This window comes from Pollachius pollachius (genome assembly GCF_949987615.1).
Source record: "Pollachius pollachius genome assembly, chromosome: 18".
Lineage (NCBI taxonomy): Eukaryota > Metazoa > Chordata > Actinopteri > Gadiformes > Gadidae > Pollachius > Pollachius pollachius.
Window position 1 is genome coordinate 18,153,462 of NC_136951.1, and position 20,495 is coordinate 18,173,956.

The window sequence follows — 20,495 nt, forward strand, 5'->3', positions numbered from 1 at the left end:
TATTTAGTATTATTGTCCCAACTGGTCCCTAGCACAGATTGCATTGTTGCATTGCCTCCACAATCAACGTACGCTTCACAGGGAATTCAATAATGAACCCAAACAACAAAACTTGATATTTCTCAGGCTTAGATGATTCAAATGTTCCTTTTCATGTATGATTCAGGATTCATATGCCTTGGACTTCTGTCACCCATGCATTTTTCTCCAAACAAGGACAAAATACAACCACATTCTTTAAACCATGATTCCTGTTCGTCCTTCCCTCTCCTCAGGCGGTGTTCCTACGGACCTTCCCAGCCATCTACGCTGAGCTGCTGAAGATCTTCACGGTGCGCGAGGTGGCCGGCTTCGTCCGCGAGACGCTGGCCAGCCTGCCCACCACTGCTCAGTCAGAGTGCCCCCTAGAGGCCGTGAAGCTGCAGTGCATCGCCAAGACGGTGGAGAGCCAGCTGTACACCAACCCGGGTGAGAGCGCGGGCCCTCAGCGCGGGCCCCCCATGTGGGGTGAATGGGGGCTTGGAATCGGATCAAAACAAACATTTTTTTTATTATTATGAAAAAAAAAATACATTTACATTTTATAACTTTTTACAAACCATTTTTCAGAGAATTTCAATGAACGGTTTTGTTTAGCAAATATGGTTATCTTTTTGATGATGTGTCTGTTCCTCTTTAATTATTGTTTGTTTCCCGTTCTCATTTTTGTTCCTCGAATGGGTTTGGAACCTGCTAGTGACCCTATGCACCGACACACGTGTTAAAGAACCACTGGTGGTTGCACTTTGTACGGACACACTCGCTATAGAACAAGACCATGGCACAGACTCCATGTACAAACACATGCGCTAAAGGATAACTGGTAAGGACAGAATGTACAAACGCATTCAGCAAAGACCAAAACCAGCTGGTGTCTCTATATAGGGACGCACTCGCCACAGAACAAGAACGATGCTCACATAAAAACAAACTTAATGATAACATCCTGAGATTGGCCAATGGTTCGGCGCCCCATGTCGAACGATAATCTAATCAAGATTAATACCCCGTAGTAGTATGATTAATATCGTCCATAGCCCACTACACATGTGTACACAGTAGCATCTGCTGAGCGGCTAAATAGAAAACCCTTTAACAGCATTGTGCATACGGTGTGTATCACAAACACTCCTGGAGGACCAAAGCAGGATCCACTTAGCCGAGCCTCACATGTTGCAGAGTGAACAGGAGCCCGTTAGTCACACAGCTCCATGCTAGGGCCCGTACCTCCCTTCCCCGTGCGTTTATCGTCTTCCGCGGCGCATCAGCCCCCACCTGCAATGTTGTTTAATGGGATTGTTGGTTCATTAATAAAGATTGCACGCTCAGGCGAATTACCGACCCTCCCCTCGAATGACAGCGCTGCGGTGGCTCTCCCCGCTGTCGCCCACAGGAGTGTGGTTAATTAATGAGGTGCACCTATGGGTGTCGGGGCAGCACTACACAGCAGCAGGGGAAGAACGCTCTGTGCAAATGTCTCTGCCCATTAATAACAGAGCCGCTGTTGTTGACGGGCGGAGACTTTTGCATTTTTTTCATCTACTTCTTTTTCTTTGTGTGTGTGTACGTGTTACATGCATTGCTGTCCGTCTGTTACTTTGTGCGTGTGTGTTTTCTCTTGGGATGTGTGTGTGTTTTTGTGTGTGTGTGTGTGTGTGTGTGTGAGATGTGTCTTGTGTGCTTGTGTGATACTTCTTTGTGTGTTTGTGTGTGTGTGGTTGTCTGTCTGTGGGATGCTACTCACTGTGTCTATGTGTGAGATGCGTTGTGTGTGTGTGTGTGTGTGTGTGTGTGTGTGTGTGTGTGTGTGTGTTAGTGTGTGACGCCTGTTCCCCTGTGCTGTTTGTGTGTGTGTGTGTGTGTGACGCCTGTCCCCATGTGTGTGTTTGTGTGTATATATGTGTGTCTAACTCCTCCCCTCGCCCTGTGTGTGTTTGTGTGTGTGTGTTTGTGTGACTCCTCTCCCCCTGTGTGTGTGTGTGTGTGTGTCTCTGTGTGTCTGACTCCTCGCCCCCCTGTGTGTGTGTCTCTGTGTGTGTGTGACTCCTCTCCCCCCCTGTGTGTGTCTCTCTGTGTCTGACTCCTCTCCCCCCCGTGTGTCTCTCTGTGTGTGTCTGACTCCTCTCCCCCCTGTGTGTGTCTCTCTGTGTGTGTCTGACTCCTCTCCCCCCCGTGTGTGTCTCTCTGTGTGTGTCTGACTCCTCTCCCCCCCCGTGTGTCTCTCTGTGTGTGTCTGACTCCTCTCCCCCCCCGTGTGTGTCTCTCTGTGTCTGACTCCTCTCCCCCCCTGTGTGTGTCTCTCTGTGTGTGTCTGACTCCTCTCCCCCCCCTGTGTGTGTCTCTCTGTGTGTGTCTGACTCCTCTCCCCCCCTGTGTGTGTCTCTCTGTGTGTGTCTGACTCCTCTCCCCCCCTGTGTGTGTCTCTCTGTGTGTGTCTGACTCCTCTCCCCCCCTGTGTGTGTCTCTCTCTGTGTCTGACTCCTCTCCCCCCCTGTGTGTGTCTCTCTGTGTCTGACTCCTCTCCCCCCTGTGTGTGTCTCTCTGTGTCTGACTCCTCTCCCCCCCTGTGTGTGTCTCCCTCTGTGTCTGACTCCTCTCCCCCCCCTGTGTGTGTGTCTGACTCCTCTCCCCCCGTGTGTGTCTCTCTCCGTGTCTGACTCCTCTCCCCCCTGTGTGTGTCTCTCTCCGTGTCTGACTCCTCTCCCCCCCTGTGTGTGTCTCTGTGTGTGTCTGACTCCTCTCCCCCCGTGTGTGTCTCTCCGTGTCTGACTCCTCTCCCCCCCGTGTGTCTCTGTGTGTGTGTCTGACTCCTCTCCCCCCCGTGTGTCTCTGTGTGTGTGTCTGACTCCTCTCCCCCCCTGTGTGTGTCTCTCTGTGTGTGTCTGACTCCTCTCCCCCCCTGTGTGTGTCTCTCTCCGTGTCTGACTCCTCTCCCCCCCTGTGTGTGTCTCTCTGTGTGTGTCTGACTCCTCTCCCCCCTGTGTGTGTCTCTCTCCGTGTCTGACTCCTCTCCCCCCCTGTGTGTGTCTCTCTGTGTGTCTGACTCCTCTCCCCCCCCCTGTGTGTCTCCCTCCGTGTCTGACTCCTCTCCCCCCTGTGTGTGTCTCTCTGTGTGTCTGACTCCTCTCCCCCCTGTGTGTGTCTCTCTCCGTGTCTGACTCCTCTCCCCCCCTGTGTGTCCTCAGAGTCGCGGTGCAGCCTGGTCCCGGTGGTTCTCCGCCTGCTGCAGGCCCACATGCAGGAGCAGAGGGAGCTGGTGATGTGCGCCCGCATCCTGACCTCCATGCTGTCGCTCATCAGGAAGGAGGAGACGGGCACGCCCGTAAGTCCTCCTGCCTGTAGAGCAGGGCCCATTGGTCCAACCTCCATCTCAAATTCGAAATTTAGCGTCAAACTATGAAAAAAACGAATATAATCGGTTTTTCGATTTTCTTTTCTTTTTTTTTTATGTTTTATAGAAAGTACAGCCCAGCTGGATACATATCTGTACATTACTTTAGATTTGAACATTACCTTTTAGACAGTTTTGTGTATGTTATTTTAAGGCAAAATTTCAAAGTTCTCAGTTACAAAGTGTTTTTGGGAGAGACATGCTGATAAATACATCATGTTTTCAAGCTCAAAAATAATCGTTTGGATAATCATGATTTCAGTATTGACCAAAATAATCATGATTATGATTTTTTCCATAATCGAGCAGTCCTACTTCAGAGTGATGCTTTCTGGTGGGGCTAGCTGGTGTAATGGTTCTAACTGGTGGGCTAGCTGGTGTAATGGTTCTAACTGGTGGGCTAGCTGGTGTAATGGTTCTAACTGGTGGGCTAGCTGGTGTAATGGTTCTAACTGGTGGGCTAGCTGGTGTAATGGTTCTAACTGGTGGGCTAGCTGGTGTAATGGTTCTAACTGGTGGGCTAGCTGGTGTAATGGTTCTAACTGGTGGGCTAGCTGGTGTAATGGTTCTAACTGGTGGGCTAGCTGGTGTAATGGTTCAAACTGGTGGGCTAGCTGGTGTAATGGTTCTAACTGGTGGGCTAGCTTGTGTAGTGGCGCTAGAAGGTAGGGCTAGCTGGACAATTGGTGCTAAGTGGTGTGATGGAGCTGGCTAGCTGGAACGAATGCAGCTGGATTTAAAACTCCACCAGCAGTTTAAAGTGTTTAAAACGCTTCTCCTCGGCAGCTTTTATTCCATTCAAAAGATCTAAACTACACTCAGCCACTAGAGTGTGCTTATGAGAAAATGTACATAGTGCAGGTTTAGGATGTTAAGATTAGATATAATTTAACGTAAGTACAGGACAGCAGTAGGATAGAAATAGATACATTTGGAAAACAATAACGGAAGGAAAATATACAGAATATATGTACACAATCAGAGTAGTAATAATATAAAGTCAACATTATCCAATATCCACATTAGAGACAGTTTAAAGTAGGCTTACTGTATTCATCCTGACAGCGTTCATTCGTCATTCTCTGATTGATAACACAAGAAAGCCACATTCAGTTGACCGTTCCAATATATCATAATTCAGTTCCTTTTTCAAGGGAGGTCAGAGTTTGATGCAATCATTTTCTAATGCTGTCGTCTTTTTGTTACACTACTTTCAGTAAGTGCCCTTGTCAAAGTAGCATCCTAAAAAAGCCTGTGTGTGCTTGCGTGCAGGTTTTGTGTGACAATATCTTACTTGGCATTTTCAATATCCCCAATAGCTCAAGTGACCCTCAAACACACACACACACCCACACACACACACACACACACACACACACACACACACAGTGAGAGAGAGCAATCCCCACAGATTGAGATTGTCATCCTATGTAAGGGAAAGTGACTGCAGGAGAAACTCCAGAGCCAGCCTCAGACACAGTTCCATTATCACTCTATCTAGCTGCTGTCTGGCTCCTGCCTTGTTTGGGACACACACACACACACACACACACACACACACACACACACACACACACACACACACACACACACACACACACACACACACATAAACCTATACTCACACACGCATAAACCTCTACACACACACACACACACACACACACACACACATGCAAACCTCTACACGCACGCACACACACACACACATTCACACACAAACACCCACACCCACACACACACACAAACCTCTACACGCACACACACAAACCTCTACACACACACACACACACAAACCTCTACACACTCACACACACACACACAAACATGCAAACCTCTACACACACACAAGCCTCTATGCACACACACACACACAAACACACAAACCTCTACACACACGCACACGCACACGCACATGCACACACACACACACACACACACACACACACACACACACACACACACAGATAAACCTCTACACACAAACACACACACACAAACACACAGACAAAATCCTCTATTTACCCCCTAACCTTCACTCAGCTCAGTTTAAGTCCTAATTGAGCTCACAACAAATCACATTTACATTTATAGAGTAATTTACAAATGATTTTCCTCCCTATTGTTTTATTATAATTATTAGGAATTACCGTAATTTCCTCTAAATTAAATGTCTTATCATGATCATCTCATTAGTCCCCCTAGGACAGTCTGCTGATTTTCATATCAGTATTACCATTATATATTAATATTATACAGCTTTTTTTTATCAGATTTAATTCATAAATTATCATTATGATTCCCATGATGAAGAGACAATTTCACCCTAAATTAACTCATTAGCCCCCTGCTGACAATGACATCACAGGAAACCTGTCGAGGGGATGAAACGATATATCTCTATCGTTATTCTCCATCTCTCTGCTGTAACGACCCAGACCCTTTTATGGTATTCATTAAATTTCACTCTCTTTGCCCTCAATGGTATCGCCCCCTTCAGTGTCCCCAGTCGTCCATTTTAGTTTGTGCTCAAGGGGAGAGAACCTGGCTTCGTCACCATGGTTTCCAAGCCATTATTTATATTGAATAGATAATAAATACAAAGAGAAGCATTGAGGTGTGGAGCTGTGAGTCTAAATCAAACGTTCGCTGCAGTACTTGGTGGCAGACAAAGCGACATTATCCCATAAACGGATTTGAATGGTAAAAAAATACCTTCTCTTCTTTTTCATCCAAACCTTTAAGACTCCCACACCCAATTTAATCCCTAGCTGAGTTTACTCTTCCTTTCGGTTGAAAATGTGCCAATGATTGAAATACATAGCCACCGTGTTGAGTTTAACTTTGTTACTATTTATTAAAAGTCTAATAGTTTACTATTGCTATTAATTATGATATGTAACAGTTTCTAACGCTATCAACGTGCAAACATACGATTCAAAGTGTCTCACAAGTATAAAAAACACGACAAGAACCAAAGGAGAATTCAAAAGATTTAAACAAAAGCGATCTAAAAGGAATCAGAACAATTGCGAACTAGATTGAGACGGAAAGACATACGACACGCGACCGGACTGACAGACACCGAGCTGTTGTCTGTGGACCCAGGTGTGGGCGGGCGGGTCTAACGACGGGTGCGTTTGTTTCAGGAGCCGGTGATGTCTGAGGAGGTGGAGCTGATCGTGGACAGCCTGCTGGGGGTGCTGCTACGAACCATCCTGGAGATCACCAACAGACCCCAGCCCGCGGGAACATCCCTCAGGCTGCAGTTCCAGGACGTCACCGTAAGTCTGTCACTGTGTGTGGGTGTGTGTGTGTGTGTGTGTGTGTGTGTGTGCGTGCGTGTCTATTTGTGTGCATGTGTGCGTGTGTGTGACTCTGTGTGTCAATGAGTGAGTCAGTCTGTCTGCGTGTCAATGAGTGAGTCAATGTGACTGTGTGTGTGTCAATGATTGAGTCGATGTGATTGTGTGTGTGTGTGTGTGTGTGTGTGTGTGTGTGTGTGTGTCAATGAGTGAGCCAGTTTGACTGTGTGTGTCCATGTGTTATTGTAAATTTGTATGTGTCAAATATTTTCATCTCATGCATGCAGGACTCAAAATTGGTTTTGGGACTTGACAGAGTGCACACTAGTAATTACGCTTATTGAATGGAGGCCTTTGTGGCCCCCCTGCAATTAATCTGACATTATTCACACTGACTGTAAAACAGGTAGGGGAGATCATCATAGTTAGGATTAGGAGAAACATTATCATAATGGCCCTCCCCTTTGGTTTGAGGAGGAGTGAGGCTCATGGGTAGCTGTGAAGAAATGAAATATGAAATGTTTTGTTTTTTTAATTGTTATCCTTGAACTCTTTTCACATCTAGAGGTCTAAATGTGCACAAATGTTCAGACTAACTTAAGAAGGCCGTGATACCAAAAATAACACAGGGATGCATTCGGGTAACTGGAGAATATTACACAGGCAGCGCTGCGGATGAAAAATATGATAATGTTTATATTAACCACAGCAATGTGGATAATGTTACCAATATGACTTTTTACGTGTGTGTATCTCTCTTTCTTGTTTTTTTATCTCAATTTCTTCTCTCCCCCTGTGTCTCTCTCCCTTTTTCTCTCTCTCTCTCTCTCTCTCTCTCTCTCTCTCTCTCTCTCTCTCCCTCTGTCTTGCCTGTTACTCTCTCCCTCCCTCTCTCCCTCCGTCTCTGTCGCTCTCCCTCTCTCTCCCACTGTCTTCCCTGTGACTCTCTCCCTCCGTCTCTGTCTCTTTCCCTCTGTCTTCCCTATGTCTCTCTCCCTCCCACTCTCCCTCTGTCTCTGTCTCCCTCCCACCCTCTCTCCCTCCGTCTCTGTCTCTCTCCCTCCCTCTCTCCCTCCGTCTCTGTCTCTCTCCCTCTCTCTCCCTCTGTCTTCCCTATGTCTCCCTCCCTCCCTCTCTCCCTCCGTCTCTGTCTCTCTCCCACCCTCTCTCTCCGTCTCTGTCTCTTTCCCTCCCTCTCTCTCGCTGTCTCTGTCTTTCTCCCTCTCTCTCCCACTATCTTCCCTATGTCTCTCTCCCTCCCTCTCTCCCTCTGTCTGTCTCCCTCCCACCCTCTCTCCCTCCGTCTCTGTCTCTCTCCCTCCCTCTCTCCCTCCGTCTCTCCCTCTCTCCCTCTCTCTCCCACTGTCTTCCCTATGTCTCCCTCCCTCCCTCTCTCCCTCCATCTCTGTCTCTCTCCCACCCTCTCTCCATCCGTCTCTGTCTCTCTCCCACCCTCTCTCCCTCCATCTCTGTCTCTCTCCCTCCCTCTCTCCCTCCGTCTCTGTCTCTCTCCCTCTCTCTCCCTCTGTCTTCCCTATGTCTCCCTCCCTCCCTCTCTCCCTCCGTCTCTGTCTCTCTCCCACCCTCTCTCCCTCCGTCTCTGTCTCTCTCCCACCCTCTCTCCATCCGTCTCTGTCTCTCTCCCTCTCTCTCCATCCGTCTCTGTCTCTCTCCCTCCCTCTCTCCCTCCGTCTCCCTCTCTCTCCATCCGTCTCTGTCTCTCTCCCTCTCTCTGCATCCGTCTCTGTCTCTCTCCCAGGGGGAGTTTGTGGGCTGTCTGCTGGCGCTACTCAGGGAGATGAGTGACCGACACTACCAGCAGCTGCTGCAGTCCTTCACCAGCAAGGAAGACCTACGGGTACACGCACGCACACGTACACACGTACACACACACACACACACACACACACACACGCACACACATTGATGTGAGTATGTTTGTGTGTCTGCTTACACATTATGTTTTCTCCTTTTTGCCCACCTGTCACATAATGTTTTTCTATGTCTCTTGTTGGTTGTTCTCTGCACCTCTCTTACTTTCTCTCTCTCTCTCTCTCTCTCTCTCTCTCTCTCTCTCTCTCTCTCTCTCTCTCTCTCTCTCTCTCTCTCTCTCTCTCTCTCACTGCCTCATCACTTCCAACTATGGGGTACTTCTGTGTATTGGGGCCTGCATACTTACAAATCCATTGTATAGAAAGATTTGGTTTCCTCCACACCTCCGCCAGTGGAAAGATTGTCTTTAAGGTGGTTCAGGTATTGGTTTGTCTCACAGCCCAAAGGTTCTGGGTTCGAACCCCAAAAAGGCAGACAATCTACCTGTGGGCATCAAGACGAGATCAATGACTAGTATGGATAGTAAACAGTCGATTCTAGCCGTAGATACTTCTCAAGGAGCAGTGAGGACGTGGGGAGGGCAGGAGAAAACCCCTGCAAAGAAGGGTAAATAAATCAAGGTTAATGCAGTCGTGGGTTCACCCAAGACAGAATGAATACATTAATCCTGAGAGCTGGACTGCGGGGGGGGTGGGGGGAGGGGGTCTTGCAGTCAGCAGGGGGTCTAGGGGGTGTATATCATTAAATAGCAGCAGATAACCTTCTCAGTGGTATTAGGTGCTTATTAGTACAAGGTAGGGCTCACACCATGCTGATATGTGGTGCTCTAAGGAGAGAGAGAGGGAGGGAGGGGAGGGAGGGGGAGAGAGAGAGAGAGAGAGAGAGAGAGAGAGAGAGAGAGAGAGAGAGAGAGAGAGAGAGAGAGAGAGAGAGAGAGAGAGAGAGAGGAGGGCAGAGAGAGAGAGAGAGAGAGACTTAATTAACCGCCCTGGGGTGTCAAGAGATACTAGAGTTGGTTTTCCTCCACCTCTCTTTCGCTGAGAATTGATCGTTACTGGATATGAAAATGTATATAAAGATATGAAATATGTTTCTCAGGGTGACTTTCGAAGCGAATGTTTCCCCACTACCCCACTTTCCCCAGAACCCTCACTTTGGGTCTCCTGATATGCTTGCAGTGTCTTGGTGGAATGACTTTGAAATTTTTGAAATCTTAAAGCTTTGAAACAGTGCAACAATCATATTAGGGGCATGCCAGGATGTTGCTTCTGTTAAAAACAATGTACAGTATATGGAAGAGATAGACATTGGGACCTGAGCAATGTGCCCAAAACGGTAGGAGCCCCTTCTTTAGGCCATGTTTTAGACAGAGTAGCAGACTACACTCCCATGGTTTATCTGCCAGGAGATAGATTTTGTCATCAATGTTAAAATGGCGACGAATCTTGCTTGAAGTATGTTTTTGTATTCCAGGACTTCCTTCTGCAAATCTTCACCGTGTTCAGGATTCTGATTCGCCCAGAGATGTTTCCCAAAGACTGGACCGTGATGCGATTGGTCACCAACAAGTAAGTCTGTTTGTTAAATTATTAATCTCTGGTTTATTTTCTTCTTCTCTCTGGGGTTTAAAAAAAAAAGATGAACGTGTCACTTCTGGTCCACGTCTCATTATAAAGCAAGTAAACAAAATCTGAATTAAATTGCTTGTATTTTTGTTTTGTGCATGGATGATGGATTTTTGCCTGAAGTAAAATGGCACTTCACTATAACTACCCCCTATTAATCTCTCTCTCTCTCTCTCTCGCTCTCTCTCCCTCTGTATCTCTCTCTATCCGTCTCTCTCACTCTCGCTCTGCCTCTCGCTCTCGCTCTCTCTCTCTGCCTCTCGCTCTCTCTCTCTCTCTCTCTCTCTGCCTCTCTCTTTCTCTCTATATCTCTCTCTCTATATATCTCTCTCTCTCTCTACCTCTCTCTCTCTCTCTCTCTCTCTCTCTCTCTCTCTCTCTTTGCCACCTCTCTCTTTTCCTCTTCCAGTGTCATCATCACAACGGTGCTATATCTGTCTGATGCACTGAGAAAGAACTTCCTCAATGACAAGTTTGACTACAAGGTAAGTGTGTGTCATGTCTGTGTGTGTGCGTGTCTGTGTGTGCAACCCAGCCATGCACACATACAGCGCTAAAAGAGACGGAGATGAAAACAACGGTAACCACAAGAACTTTAAGGATACGGAGCACCTTGTTGTATTCCCATAGCGACGTTCCAATAGCTAAAACACTTCCATTAGCAACGCGACTAAGCCAAACACGGAAAGCATTAGTGATAACTGTATAGCTTAAGTTTGAAGTGTGGTTGGTTGGTGGCTGGTTTAAGCACCGTCAACCTGATTCATGCCAGGTGAGGCTGCTTCTATCTACCATCAATCACACACTCACAGTTAGCTTTTAGCTTGTAGTTTACAGGAAATGTATTAAGGATAGGGGATAATTGTGTTTTTTCCAGGTGTGGGACTCGTATTTCTACCTGTCGGTGATCTTCATCAACCAGCCCTGTCTCCAGTTGGAGTCCTTCTCCCCCTCCAAGAGGAAGAGGATCCTGGAGAAGTGAGAGAATACACACACACACACACACACATACACACACACACACAAGCACACAAACACACTCAAACATGCTTGCAAGCACACACGCATGCATGCACGCACACAAATTCACATACACACGCACACACACTCACACGCAAACTTACAAGCACAAACACACAAACAGACAGACAGACACATACAACCCCACACACACACAAGCACACACATGCACAAACACACACGGACACACACACACACACACACACATACACACACACATACACAGCCTCACACGCACACACAACCTCAGTTAAATCAGAAGGAATCATGAACTGCTTTACACCTGAGAGGGGTGTGTGTGAAGCTCTCTCAGGGCATTCCTCCCACACGTTGAACATCTGTCCTTCCTGTCGCTTGTCGCCGTAGATACGGGGACATGAGGGTGATGATGGGGTGTGAGATCTTCAGCATGTGGCAGAATTTAGGTAAGAGGATATCCAAGTCTTGTATTTGCATGACACCAGCCTCAATATGTATTATTATTATTATTATTATTATTATTATATTTTTTTTTTTTGTATAAATAGCTTTAAATCTACTGGGTGGTTATTGATGAACAAATAATAAAAAGCAGATGAAATAGCTTTGAGCATTATGCTCAAAGCTTACTTTCTTTGGCAAAAAGAAATCTTATCGACATGGCAACAGTCTTATTACGGCTTTTAATTAGTTCTTAAGGGTTATTATATTGATATATATGTATCAATATAATAACACGTGCATGATGTATACTGATATAGCCATCAGTCCTGTGGCTCACCTCCCATCCCCCCCCCACCCCCAGGGGAGCACAAGCTGAACTTCATCCCGGCTATGATCGGGCCCTTCCTGGAGGTCACCCTGGTGCCGCAGCCCGACCTCCGGAACGTCATGATCCCCATCTTCCACGACATGATGGACTGGGAGCAGAGACGCAGCGGGAACTTCAAGCAGGTGATCCCCATTAGCGCGATGGAGACCCCGGGAGAACCCCCCCCCCCCCCCCCCCCCCCGCCGAGTTTAGAGTTATGCACTTTGGTCCCGACCACCCAGTGGCTTCCGACCAATCAGCAGCCTGTGAGGAACGATGTGAACTGCATGATTCTTGATTGACAGATGGTTCATCCAATCACCTGCCAAGTATTTTTTTAGTTTTTTTTTAAGTGCCTGCCCCTATCCAAACTGTTTCCAAGGATGGCTTCCCAGATGGTTGCCTGAAACAAACCATCTGGCGCATCCGGTTCAATTACTCCCCATGAAATTGTGCGCACGAATGGTATGAGATAGGAATGGGTTAATTGTACATATATGTATTATAATGTTATATTAAATTGTCGTAGCATTTATTTTTGATCGATTCATTATGTAGAACCTGTTTATTTATTTCTAATCACACAGCAAAACAGCGGCTCCTAGTGGCCAACGGTGGTAAATGCACGTATAAATAAATACTCTGACGATATACGAATACATAATCCCCTTAGTCAAATACAATAAACAGTTCTCCATCTGATTAGACACCGTACCACGGTTTGTAAAACTCCTTTTGGCTTCCCATTGCCAGCGTCTGTCTACGATCGAAATCACCATCACCATCATCATCACCATCACCATTATCATCATCATCATCATCATGCCCTGCTCTCTTCTGAGTGTTTTTCTCCGTCTGCCTGCTGCTGACAGGTGGAGGCTAAGCTGATCGACAAGCTGGACAGCCTGATGTCTGAGGGGAAGGGCGACGAGACCTACCGGGAGCTCTTCAACAGCATGTGAGTCTCTGGCGCAGGGAGGCGGGGGGGGTAGGAGTAATAATCAATAATTTTAAATCATAATAATAATAACATTACATAATAGTACACATATATATATATATATATATATATATATATATATATATATATATACAGAACTAGAGAGAGTTAGAGCGAGAGAGAGTTATTAGATCGAGAGAGAGAGAGAGAGAGAGAGAGGGAGAGGGAGGGAGGGAGGGAGGGGGAGAGAGAGACAGAGAGAGAGAGAGAGAGAGAGAGAGAGAGAGAGAGAGAGAGGGAGGGGGAGAGAGAGAGAGAGAGAGAGAGAATCAGTAATTTGCATTATGTAGACAGCTTTAGCAACAGCATCTTACAATACTGTGAGTGCATACAGTCTTAGCATGGATGAGTGGTAGCAACAAAGTGAGAAAGAACAAAAAACATAGAAACACACACACTGTCATATAGATTGGGGAAATACAACAACAGAGAACACGGGTCTGTTCGTTTTTTAACCGTGGGTATTGGCGTTTATGATCACGCCAAACAAAATGTGACGAGGATCGATTACCTACTGCCCAAGTGCTTCATGACCATGATACCCCCGTGAGGACACAACTAAATGAATCAATGCCCCATCTAGAGACTAGGCGATGCCGGGTCAGAGTAGGACGTGAACTGAGTCACCAACACACCAGCTCATAAATGAATAAAGGATGTCATGTGGTAATGATGCTCTGAGCTCACGAAGCTGCGTGGGGAGACGGAGGACTAAGAATAGTTACATCACAGCGTGCAGGCTATGTATGCCTCTCCTTCCGCCAGTCAACCTGGCTCTGATTGCATTGATTAACGGTAACCTATTCTACCGCTCGGGTGACATCTGGCCCGGAGACTTATGTGTGAGTCAATCACGTTTATATTCTTAGTGAGTGCGTCTTGTCCAAAGTGACTTTTTGCAGATGAAACTGATGAGGATCAGAGCCTTATGGATAATGGAGATCAAAATAGCATCATGGCCACACGTAATAGATAAGGAATAACAACTAGCTTTTATCCAGCTGAACAGAAGAATGTTTTTCGACAAGGCCTATCTACATTTACATTTACATTTCGGGCATTTAGCCGACGCTTTTATCCAAACCGACTTACAATAAGTACATTTGTCAATATATAAAGTCTACCTTGCTCGACTGCCAAGGAGCCAGTTCACTTCATCATACGGACATTCACATTGTGAAGTGTTTATTTCACGAATCGGACAGTTGACTTTAGACCTGCCTACACCTCACCTGCATCGTCTTCCCTGGGGGCACCTTCTGTGGGGGAGTGATCAAGGGGATTAACAAGGTCAAAGGTTGCTCATAATAAGTGCATCAACTGTTTTGCAGCCCTTTGGTATTCTAGATCGACGGATTGACTTTGTTTTTTAATCGTCTCTTTACCCTAATTGCAATTTTTTCCAACTAAAGCAGCAGTGTCTATCTTTCTTCATATTTCGTGTTCACAAATACGAAAGTTAACAATGACACTTTTTGCATACGGATCATTTCTAGTGAACGATATAGGGTTGATAATTAGCAAGCCACCGATGTAAACAAAAACAAAAACAAAACATACATATCTACATATGCTGAGTTGTACGACCTACTGCAACCAGGAGGTTGTGTTTTCGCAAGAAAGCTTTGGACTTGAATCCAATACGACTGGTGTCAAAGGGGTACTTCATTGGTATGCACACAGTTACGGCCTAGCCACCTCCATTGTCTACACACCATCGCTACGGCAACGCTCCTGTCTGCCTCCTCACTGTTTTCCCAGAGCCTCGACATGTTTTCAGCATGTTTTCAGCAGTCCTTAGAGCGTGCATATGTGCTTGAGCCGGTGCGTGCATTCTTGTTGTGTGTGTGTGTGTGTGTGTGTGTGTGTGTGTGTGTGTGTGTGTGTGTGTGTGTGTGTGTGTGTGTGTGTGTGTGTGTGCGTGTGTGTGTGTGTGTGTGAGCCTCGCTTTTTTCTATGTCGTTCTGTGCAAACATAATTCGTTTTTTCCCTGTATGATCAAACATACATGATGGAGAGCCTAATTTGAGCTTTAAAGCCATCGTTTAAAATCCTTTTATTTTGTATTCATATTCATATATTCATCCCTGTTTATATATATGTTTATTCTTGGTCCATGTTGGTTTTTCATATATACTTGTTCCACAGGCCAGACAAGATTTAAATTTTTTGAATCAATATTTGCATAATTGTCCCATTCCTATTCTTGGTCCATCACCGTCATTATAAGAAATGGCACATTAGTTGCAGATTGGGTTCAATCTTTACAAGAGTTCTCCACTTTTCAGCTTTGGTTCCAGTGATATTTGGTGCTCATTATATCCTATTGAATTATCCATCTCCCATGGCAGCACCTTGGATGGATACTGTATAGCTTAACACCCAAGCCAAAAACGGTTTCCCCTTGTGGGGTTCACGACCTTAGCCCGCAACAATCAAATCGCTAATGGTTTTCGTTTAGCCTCTTTGGCTCTCTCTCCCTGTTACTAATTCCACTTACCCCTAACCTCCCCCTCCCATAACCTCCAAGCTAACCTGTATGTTGCGTGTGTGTTGGTGCTAACCCCGTTATTAACGGCCATGTGTTCCGCCTATGCTTGCCGCGCCCCGGAGTAGAATTCCTCTGTTCGGTCCGTACCCTAGGTAAGGCACACTCCTCCTCCTCCTCCTCCTCCTCCTCCTCCTCCTCTTCCTCCGCCTCCTTCATTATCTCTGTTGTCGTCTGTGTGAGGTGGGCGGGGCTGTGTGGCAGGAAATGACAGTAGAGCCGTCAAGACCTTTTAGCACTTCGTAGGGTCGCAGTCGGAGGTAACCGATTTCCAAATTCCAAAATGGCGGTCGCCCGCCAAATTCGACGCTGTTGTAAAGAGCTGCACTGATTGGTGCGTTCGAGCCCCTCTGGAGTCCTTAGCTCCTGCGAATGGATAGATCTCTGGCTTAACTCTACTAATATCGTATGTAGGTGCCATCAACGTTTCTGTTGATTCAGTGATCTCCTTTTCTGTTTTTTCTTTGAATTTTATCGTTTTGCCCTTTTTTCCTTTAGTTTATCTTACGCTTCTTCCTGCATTTTCTTTCTGCAGTCTGGCCCTCTTACTTTGCTTCGTCATACTGAATTGCAAAGTGTGTTTGTGTGTGTGTGTGTGTGTGTGTGTTTGGGGGGGGGGATTTGTATATTGTTTGTGTATTTGAACTTGGCTATATCTCGGCGTGTGTTTGTGTGTTGTCCGTACATGTGTTTGATTTTAAATGTCTGTGCGACCTTTTTTATGTTTGTGTGTGTGTGTTCTGTATTTATATTTTACGTATCTTTTTATTTATATATATATATATATGTGTTTCATATAAGTCGTGAGTGTGTGCATGTGTGTTTGTGTACCTGTGTATGTACCCGTGTGTACTTGTTTGTGTCTGTCCCTGTATGTGTGTATGTGTGAGCGTGTTTGGTGTGTGTGTCCGTTAAAGTGTGCATGTGGGTGTGTGAGTGTACCGATGTGTCTGTGTTTGAGCCTCATTGTCCCTGTGTGTGTGCGTCTGTGTGTGTGTAGCCTGCTAAAGAAGATTGAGCGAGAGACATGGAGAGAGAGTGGCATCTCTCTGATTGCCACTGTCACGCGTCTAATGGAGAGGCTACTGGACTACAGGTAGGGAGAACACTCACGCACACACACACACACACACACACACACACACACACACACACACACACACACACACACACACACACACACACACACAAACGTATAAAAGGGCTCACATACGCACACATTTTCACACACGCAGACATACGCAAAAGTTCACATACTGACCAACACACACAATAAGGCACTGAGACTGTGGTCTCTCCGACATCTGTTATTGTGACAGTCGTGTACCCTCCTCCTCCTTCTCCTCCTCCTCCTCCTCCTCCTCCCCCCCTCCTCCTCCTCCTCCTCCTCCCAGGGACTGCATGAAGCTGGGCGAGGTGGACGGCAAGAAGATAGGCTGCACCGTCAGCCTCCTGGTGAGTCATCAGTCAACAGCCAATCACCATCCGTCTCATTTAGCTTAGCGCCGGGTACACCGGGCCTGCGGAGACAGGGGCCCCTAGGGACAGGGGCCCCCCAGTGCATTATGGATGATCTGTCTGTGTCTGTTCATCTGTCTATCTGTCGGTCGGTCTGTCTGTCTCTACGGGGTCTGTGTCTGATTGGTTTGGTGTATTGTCTGTCTTGTCTGTGTGTCTGAACAGCTCGGCGTGGTGTCTGTATGTCTCTATGTTGGTTGTGTTGTTAGGCTGTCTGTCTGATTAGCTAGGTGTGTCTGTCTGGTTTTCTGTTAAGGTAGGTGTATTGTCCGTCTGTGTGTTTGTCTGTGTGTTTGTCTGTGTGTCTGCCTTATTTTAATAGTCTGGCACTCTATTATGTTGTTTATATTGTTGACATTGTGTCTTACAGATATATTGATCGACACGTATTGTCCTCAAACATTTGAAAAACACAATCGGGCCCACGTTTTGACAAAGTACACAAGACTAGAATACAACCCAATAACACACCACCTGAATACATCCAGGCAGATGAACAAGTTACTGGTCGGCTGTCTGTTTGTCTTTTGTGTTGGTAAGCCGTCCGTCCGTGCGTGTGTGTGTGTGTGTGTGTGTGGTCTGAACCGGTCACATCCTGTTTGTGCCTGTTGTGTAACGGCCCCCATCTGCAGACGGCACCTGTGCACATAGTGAAGCGGGTGCTAATCAACAGCTTAGGAATAGCTGGTGCACCTCTGCCGCTGTGCAATCTGTCTCTGTCACACACACACACACACACACACACGGTAGACATCTCTCATTGGCATCTCCTCATTATTATGCGTCTCTAATTTACATATAACCGCTGCTGTCTCACCTTTTTTTTTTTCACATGTTTATATTTGCCTCATGTCGTTATTCCCATTTTCCCCTTCCATCTTTGTTTTAAATTTGTTTTGTTTGTTTTGTGCTTATCCATCTTGCTTCCCCTCTTTATTCCGGTCTGTTCATCCACCATGTCCATCGTTCCGTCTGCCCGTCTGTCCGTCCTTCCTCTCTGATGTCCCTTTCCGTCCACCCCACCCGCAGAACTTCTACAAGACGGAGTTGAACAAAGAGGAGATGTACATCCGCTACATCCACAAGCTGTATGACTTGCACCTCAAAGCACAGAACTATACCGGTAAGCCAGCAGGACCCATTCGTTCACGTGCACGTGCGCGTACAGTACATTTATGTATGAATGCATGTTTGCACGGAAGCAATATCACACGTCACGTGTCAACGACAAACCACCCCTTCTGACTCGCAAATGTCGGAGTGGAGGTCTGCCTCGGCCCTCTCGTTAACGTCGGCCAGCTTGTGGAGCTAGGGGCTGTGTCTCTCGGTGGTGTACCTGCCGGCGCTATACCTTCGCCGCTCGTCGCCCACGCAAAGCCCCGCCACCTCCCCCACCACCGCTGCTCGTTATATAGGATGTCGGGATCGTCTCATCGACAGGCAGCGGAATTCTCCTCCCTTAATTGGAGTGATTCGGGAGGCAGCGTCTCCGGAGCTGACATCCTGACGCCAGTCGACCGCGGCCCACACCGTAGCCTCTATGGCGAGCTTTAGGGAGGTTTTTTTATGGCTGTATGTTACTGAGGCAATGTGTGTGTGTGTGTGTGTGTGGGTGGGTGTTTGTTGGTGTGTTGGCCGCGGTTATGCTACTATGACTCACTCAATATTTTTTGTTTTTGTGTCTGTGTTCCCGGCGCGCCGTATGCGCGCGTGTGTGTGTGTTTGGTGTGTGATTGTGTTGTCTGTCCATTCCTGTGCTTGAATCTGCATGAATGCACGTATGTGTGTTTGGTGTGTCCATGTGCGTGCGTGTGTGTGTGTGTGTGTTTGTCTGACGTGCTTGTGTTTGTCTTGTGTGTGTGCATGTTCCCGCGTTTGCATGTGCACTTCGGACGTGCTTGTGTGTATCGGCTGTTGTGTGTCTGTCTGTCTCTGTCTGTCTGTCTGTTTGTCTGTGTGTGTGTGTGCATGCGCGCGTCACAGAGGCCTCGTACACGCTCCTGCTGTACGACGAGCTGCTGGAGTGGTCGGACCGCCCGCTGCGGGAGTTCCTCAACTACCCCATGCAGAGCGAGTGGCAGCGCAAGGAGTGCCTCCACCTCACCATCGTCCAGAACTTCGACCGGGGAAAGGTCAGTACCGTTCCCTCCCCTGCCTCCCTTGTGTCAAACAATGGGACGGTATTGGTTCCACTCCCAGGCCGAAAGATGCTGGGTTTGGACCCCCACGTGGTTGTCCTCGAGTAGAATGCCATTACCCCCATACCTGCTCCTCAGTGCTGTTTATCGGGGTCACGGTAGTCTTGTGGCGAGGAGGTCTGGCTCCGTGCCAAAAGGTTCTAAGTTCGAAGCCCATACTCCGGTAGTTATCCTTCACAAGACGCCCTCACCCCCCCTAACCTAGGATAGTCTTGTGTTTAGGGTGTACTTCTAGCCTTGGGTTGGATTCCCAACCAAAACCTAGGGGGTAGGAACCCTAATGTCCCATCAGCAAGGTGTTCCATCCCCTACCTGCTCCATCACATGTCTCAACCCCCTGTAAGTCGCTTTGAACAAAAGCAAAATAGTAAGGAAGTAAAGGAGGACAATCCGATTTTTGCGATTCCAAAATGAATTACTTTCGACATATTGACGCCGTCGGAACGTTAATGGGCGCATTTTCCGGCTCTTTGTGTTCGCTCACGTCTTAACGCTAACGTCTCCGAGTGCGGTTCCCCCCTCGGGAGCGGCACTCAGGTTGCCATGGAGACGGTGTCCTTTTATTCCCGTTTGTGCCGTGCCTTCCACTTAGCCTCGTTATCCCAACTGCCAGTCTTCCAGCTGTGCCCTCGTGGGAGAAGTGTGTGTGTGTGTGTGTGTGTGGGGGGTGGGTTAGACCCAAAATCTGCCCTTTTTTTCAAGAAGGGAGTTCAGAAGATCTTGCTAAAAGGACAAAAAGATAAAACAATATTAAAACCCCTAAAAGAAGCTTTTGACTGTTCAGCATTCCTGCTAAAACGACGCAGCGCCGCAGGATTACGGAGAACCCTTTCCCCATCATAACCCCCATAACAGCTCCAAAAGTAGCCCTTTTTTTCAAGAAGGGAGTTCAGAAGATCTTGGTGAAGGACGAAAAGATAAAAAAATGTTGAAACCCCCCTAAAAGACGAGTGTGACTGTTCAGCATTCCTGCTAAAACGACGCAGCCCCGCGTGATTACGGAGAACACTTTCCCCCTCATAACTCGCGGTCAAACGCGGCAATAATTCCACAACTGCCGCCATCTGCTCCGGTGCCGCCGCCCGTGGACTAAAGAGCAACGGGGACAGAAAGCTTTTCATTAAATTAGAGAGATGGCCGGGGGCCACACGCACCTGCAAGGGGCCGTGGTCGCAGGGTAGCGTCCGCTGTCGTATTGATCTCCCCCGGCTCACTACTGCCATCAAGA

The 20,495-nt window shown here is 47.2% G+C and overlaps 1 protein-coding gene across 1 annotated transcript in view; it reads left to right on the forward strand.

Annotated features, from left to right (window-relative positions):
- dock4b (dedicator of cytokinesis 4b) overlaps window positions 1–20,495 on the forward strand; it is a gene marked incomplete at its 5' end in the record, with an annotated part of 122,481 nt that overhangs the window by 68,003 nt on the left and 33,983 nt on the right. Inside the window, 14 exon segments of the mRNA XM_079755965.1 lie at window positions 276–468; window positions 3,225–3,361; window positions 6,580–6,714; window positions 8,495–8,593; window positions 10,042–10,136; window positions 10,603–10,678; window positions 11,071–11,171; window positions 11,580–11,638; window positions 11,998–12,146; window positions 12,876–12,961; window positions 16,552–16,647; window positions 16,946–17,006; window positions 18,099–18,192; window positions 19,053–19,201. Of these exon segments, the coding sequence (XP_079612091.1) occupies window positions 276–468; window positions 3,225–3,361; window positions 6,580–6,714; window positions 8,495–8,593; window positions 10,042–10,136; window positions 10,603–10,678; window positions 11,071–11,171; window positions 11,580–11,638; window positions 11,998–12,146; window positions 12,876–12,961; window positions 16,552–16,647; window positions 16,946–17,006; window positions 18,099–18,192; window positions 19,053–19,201 (1,530 nt within the window).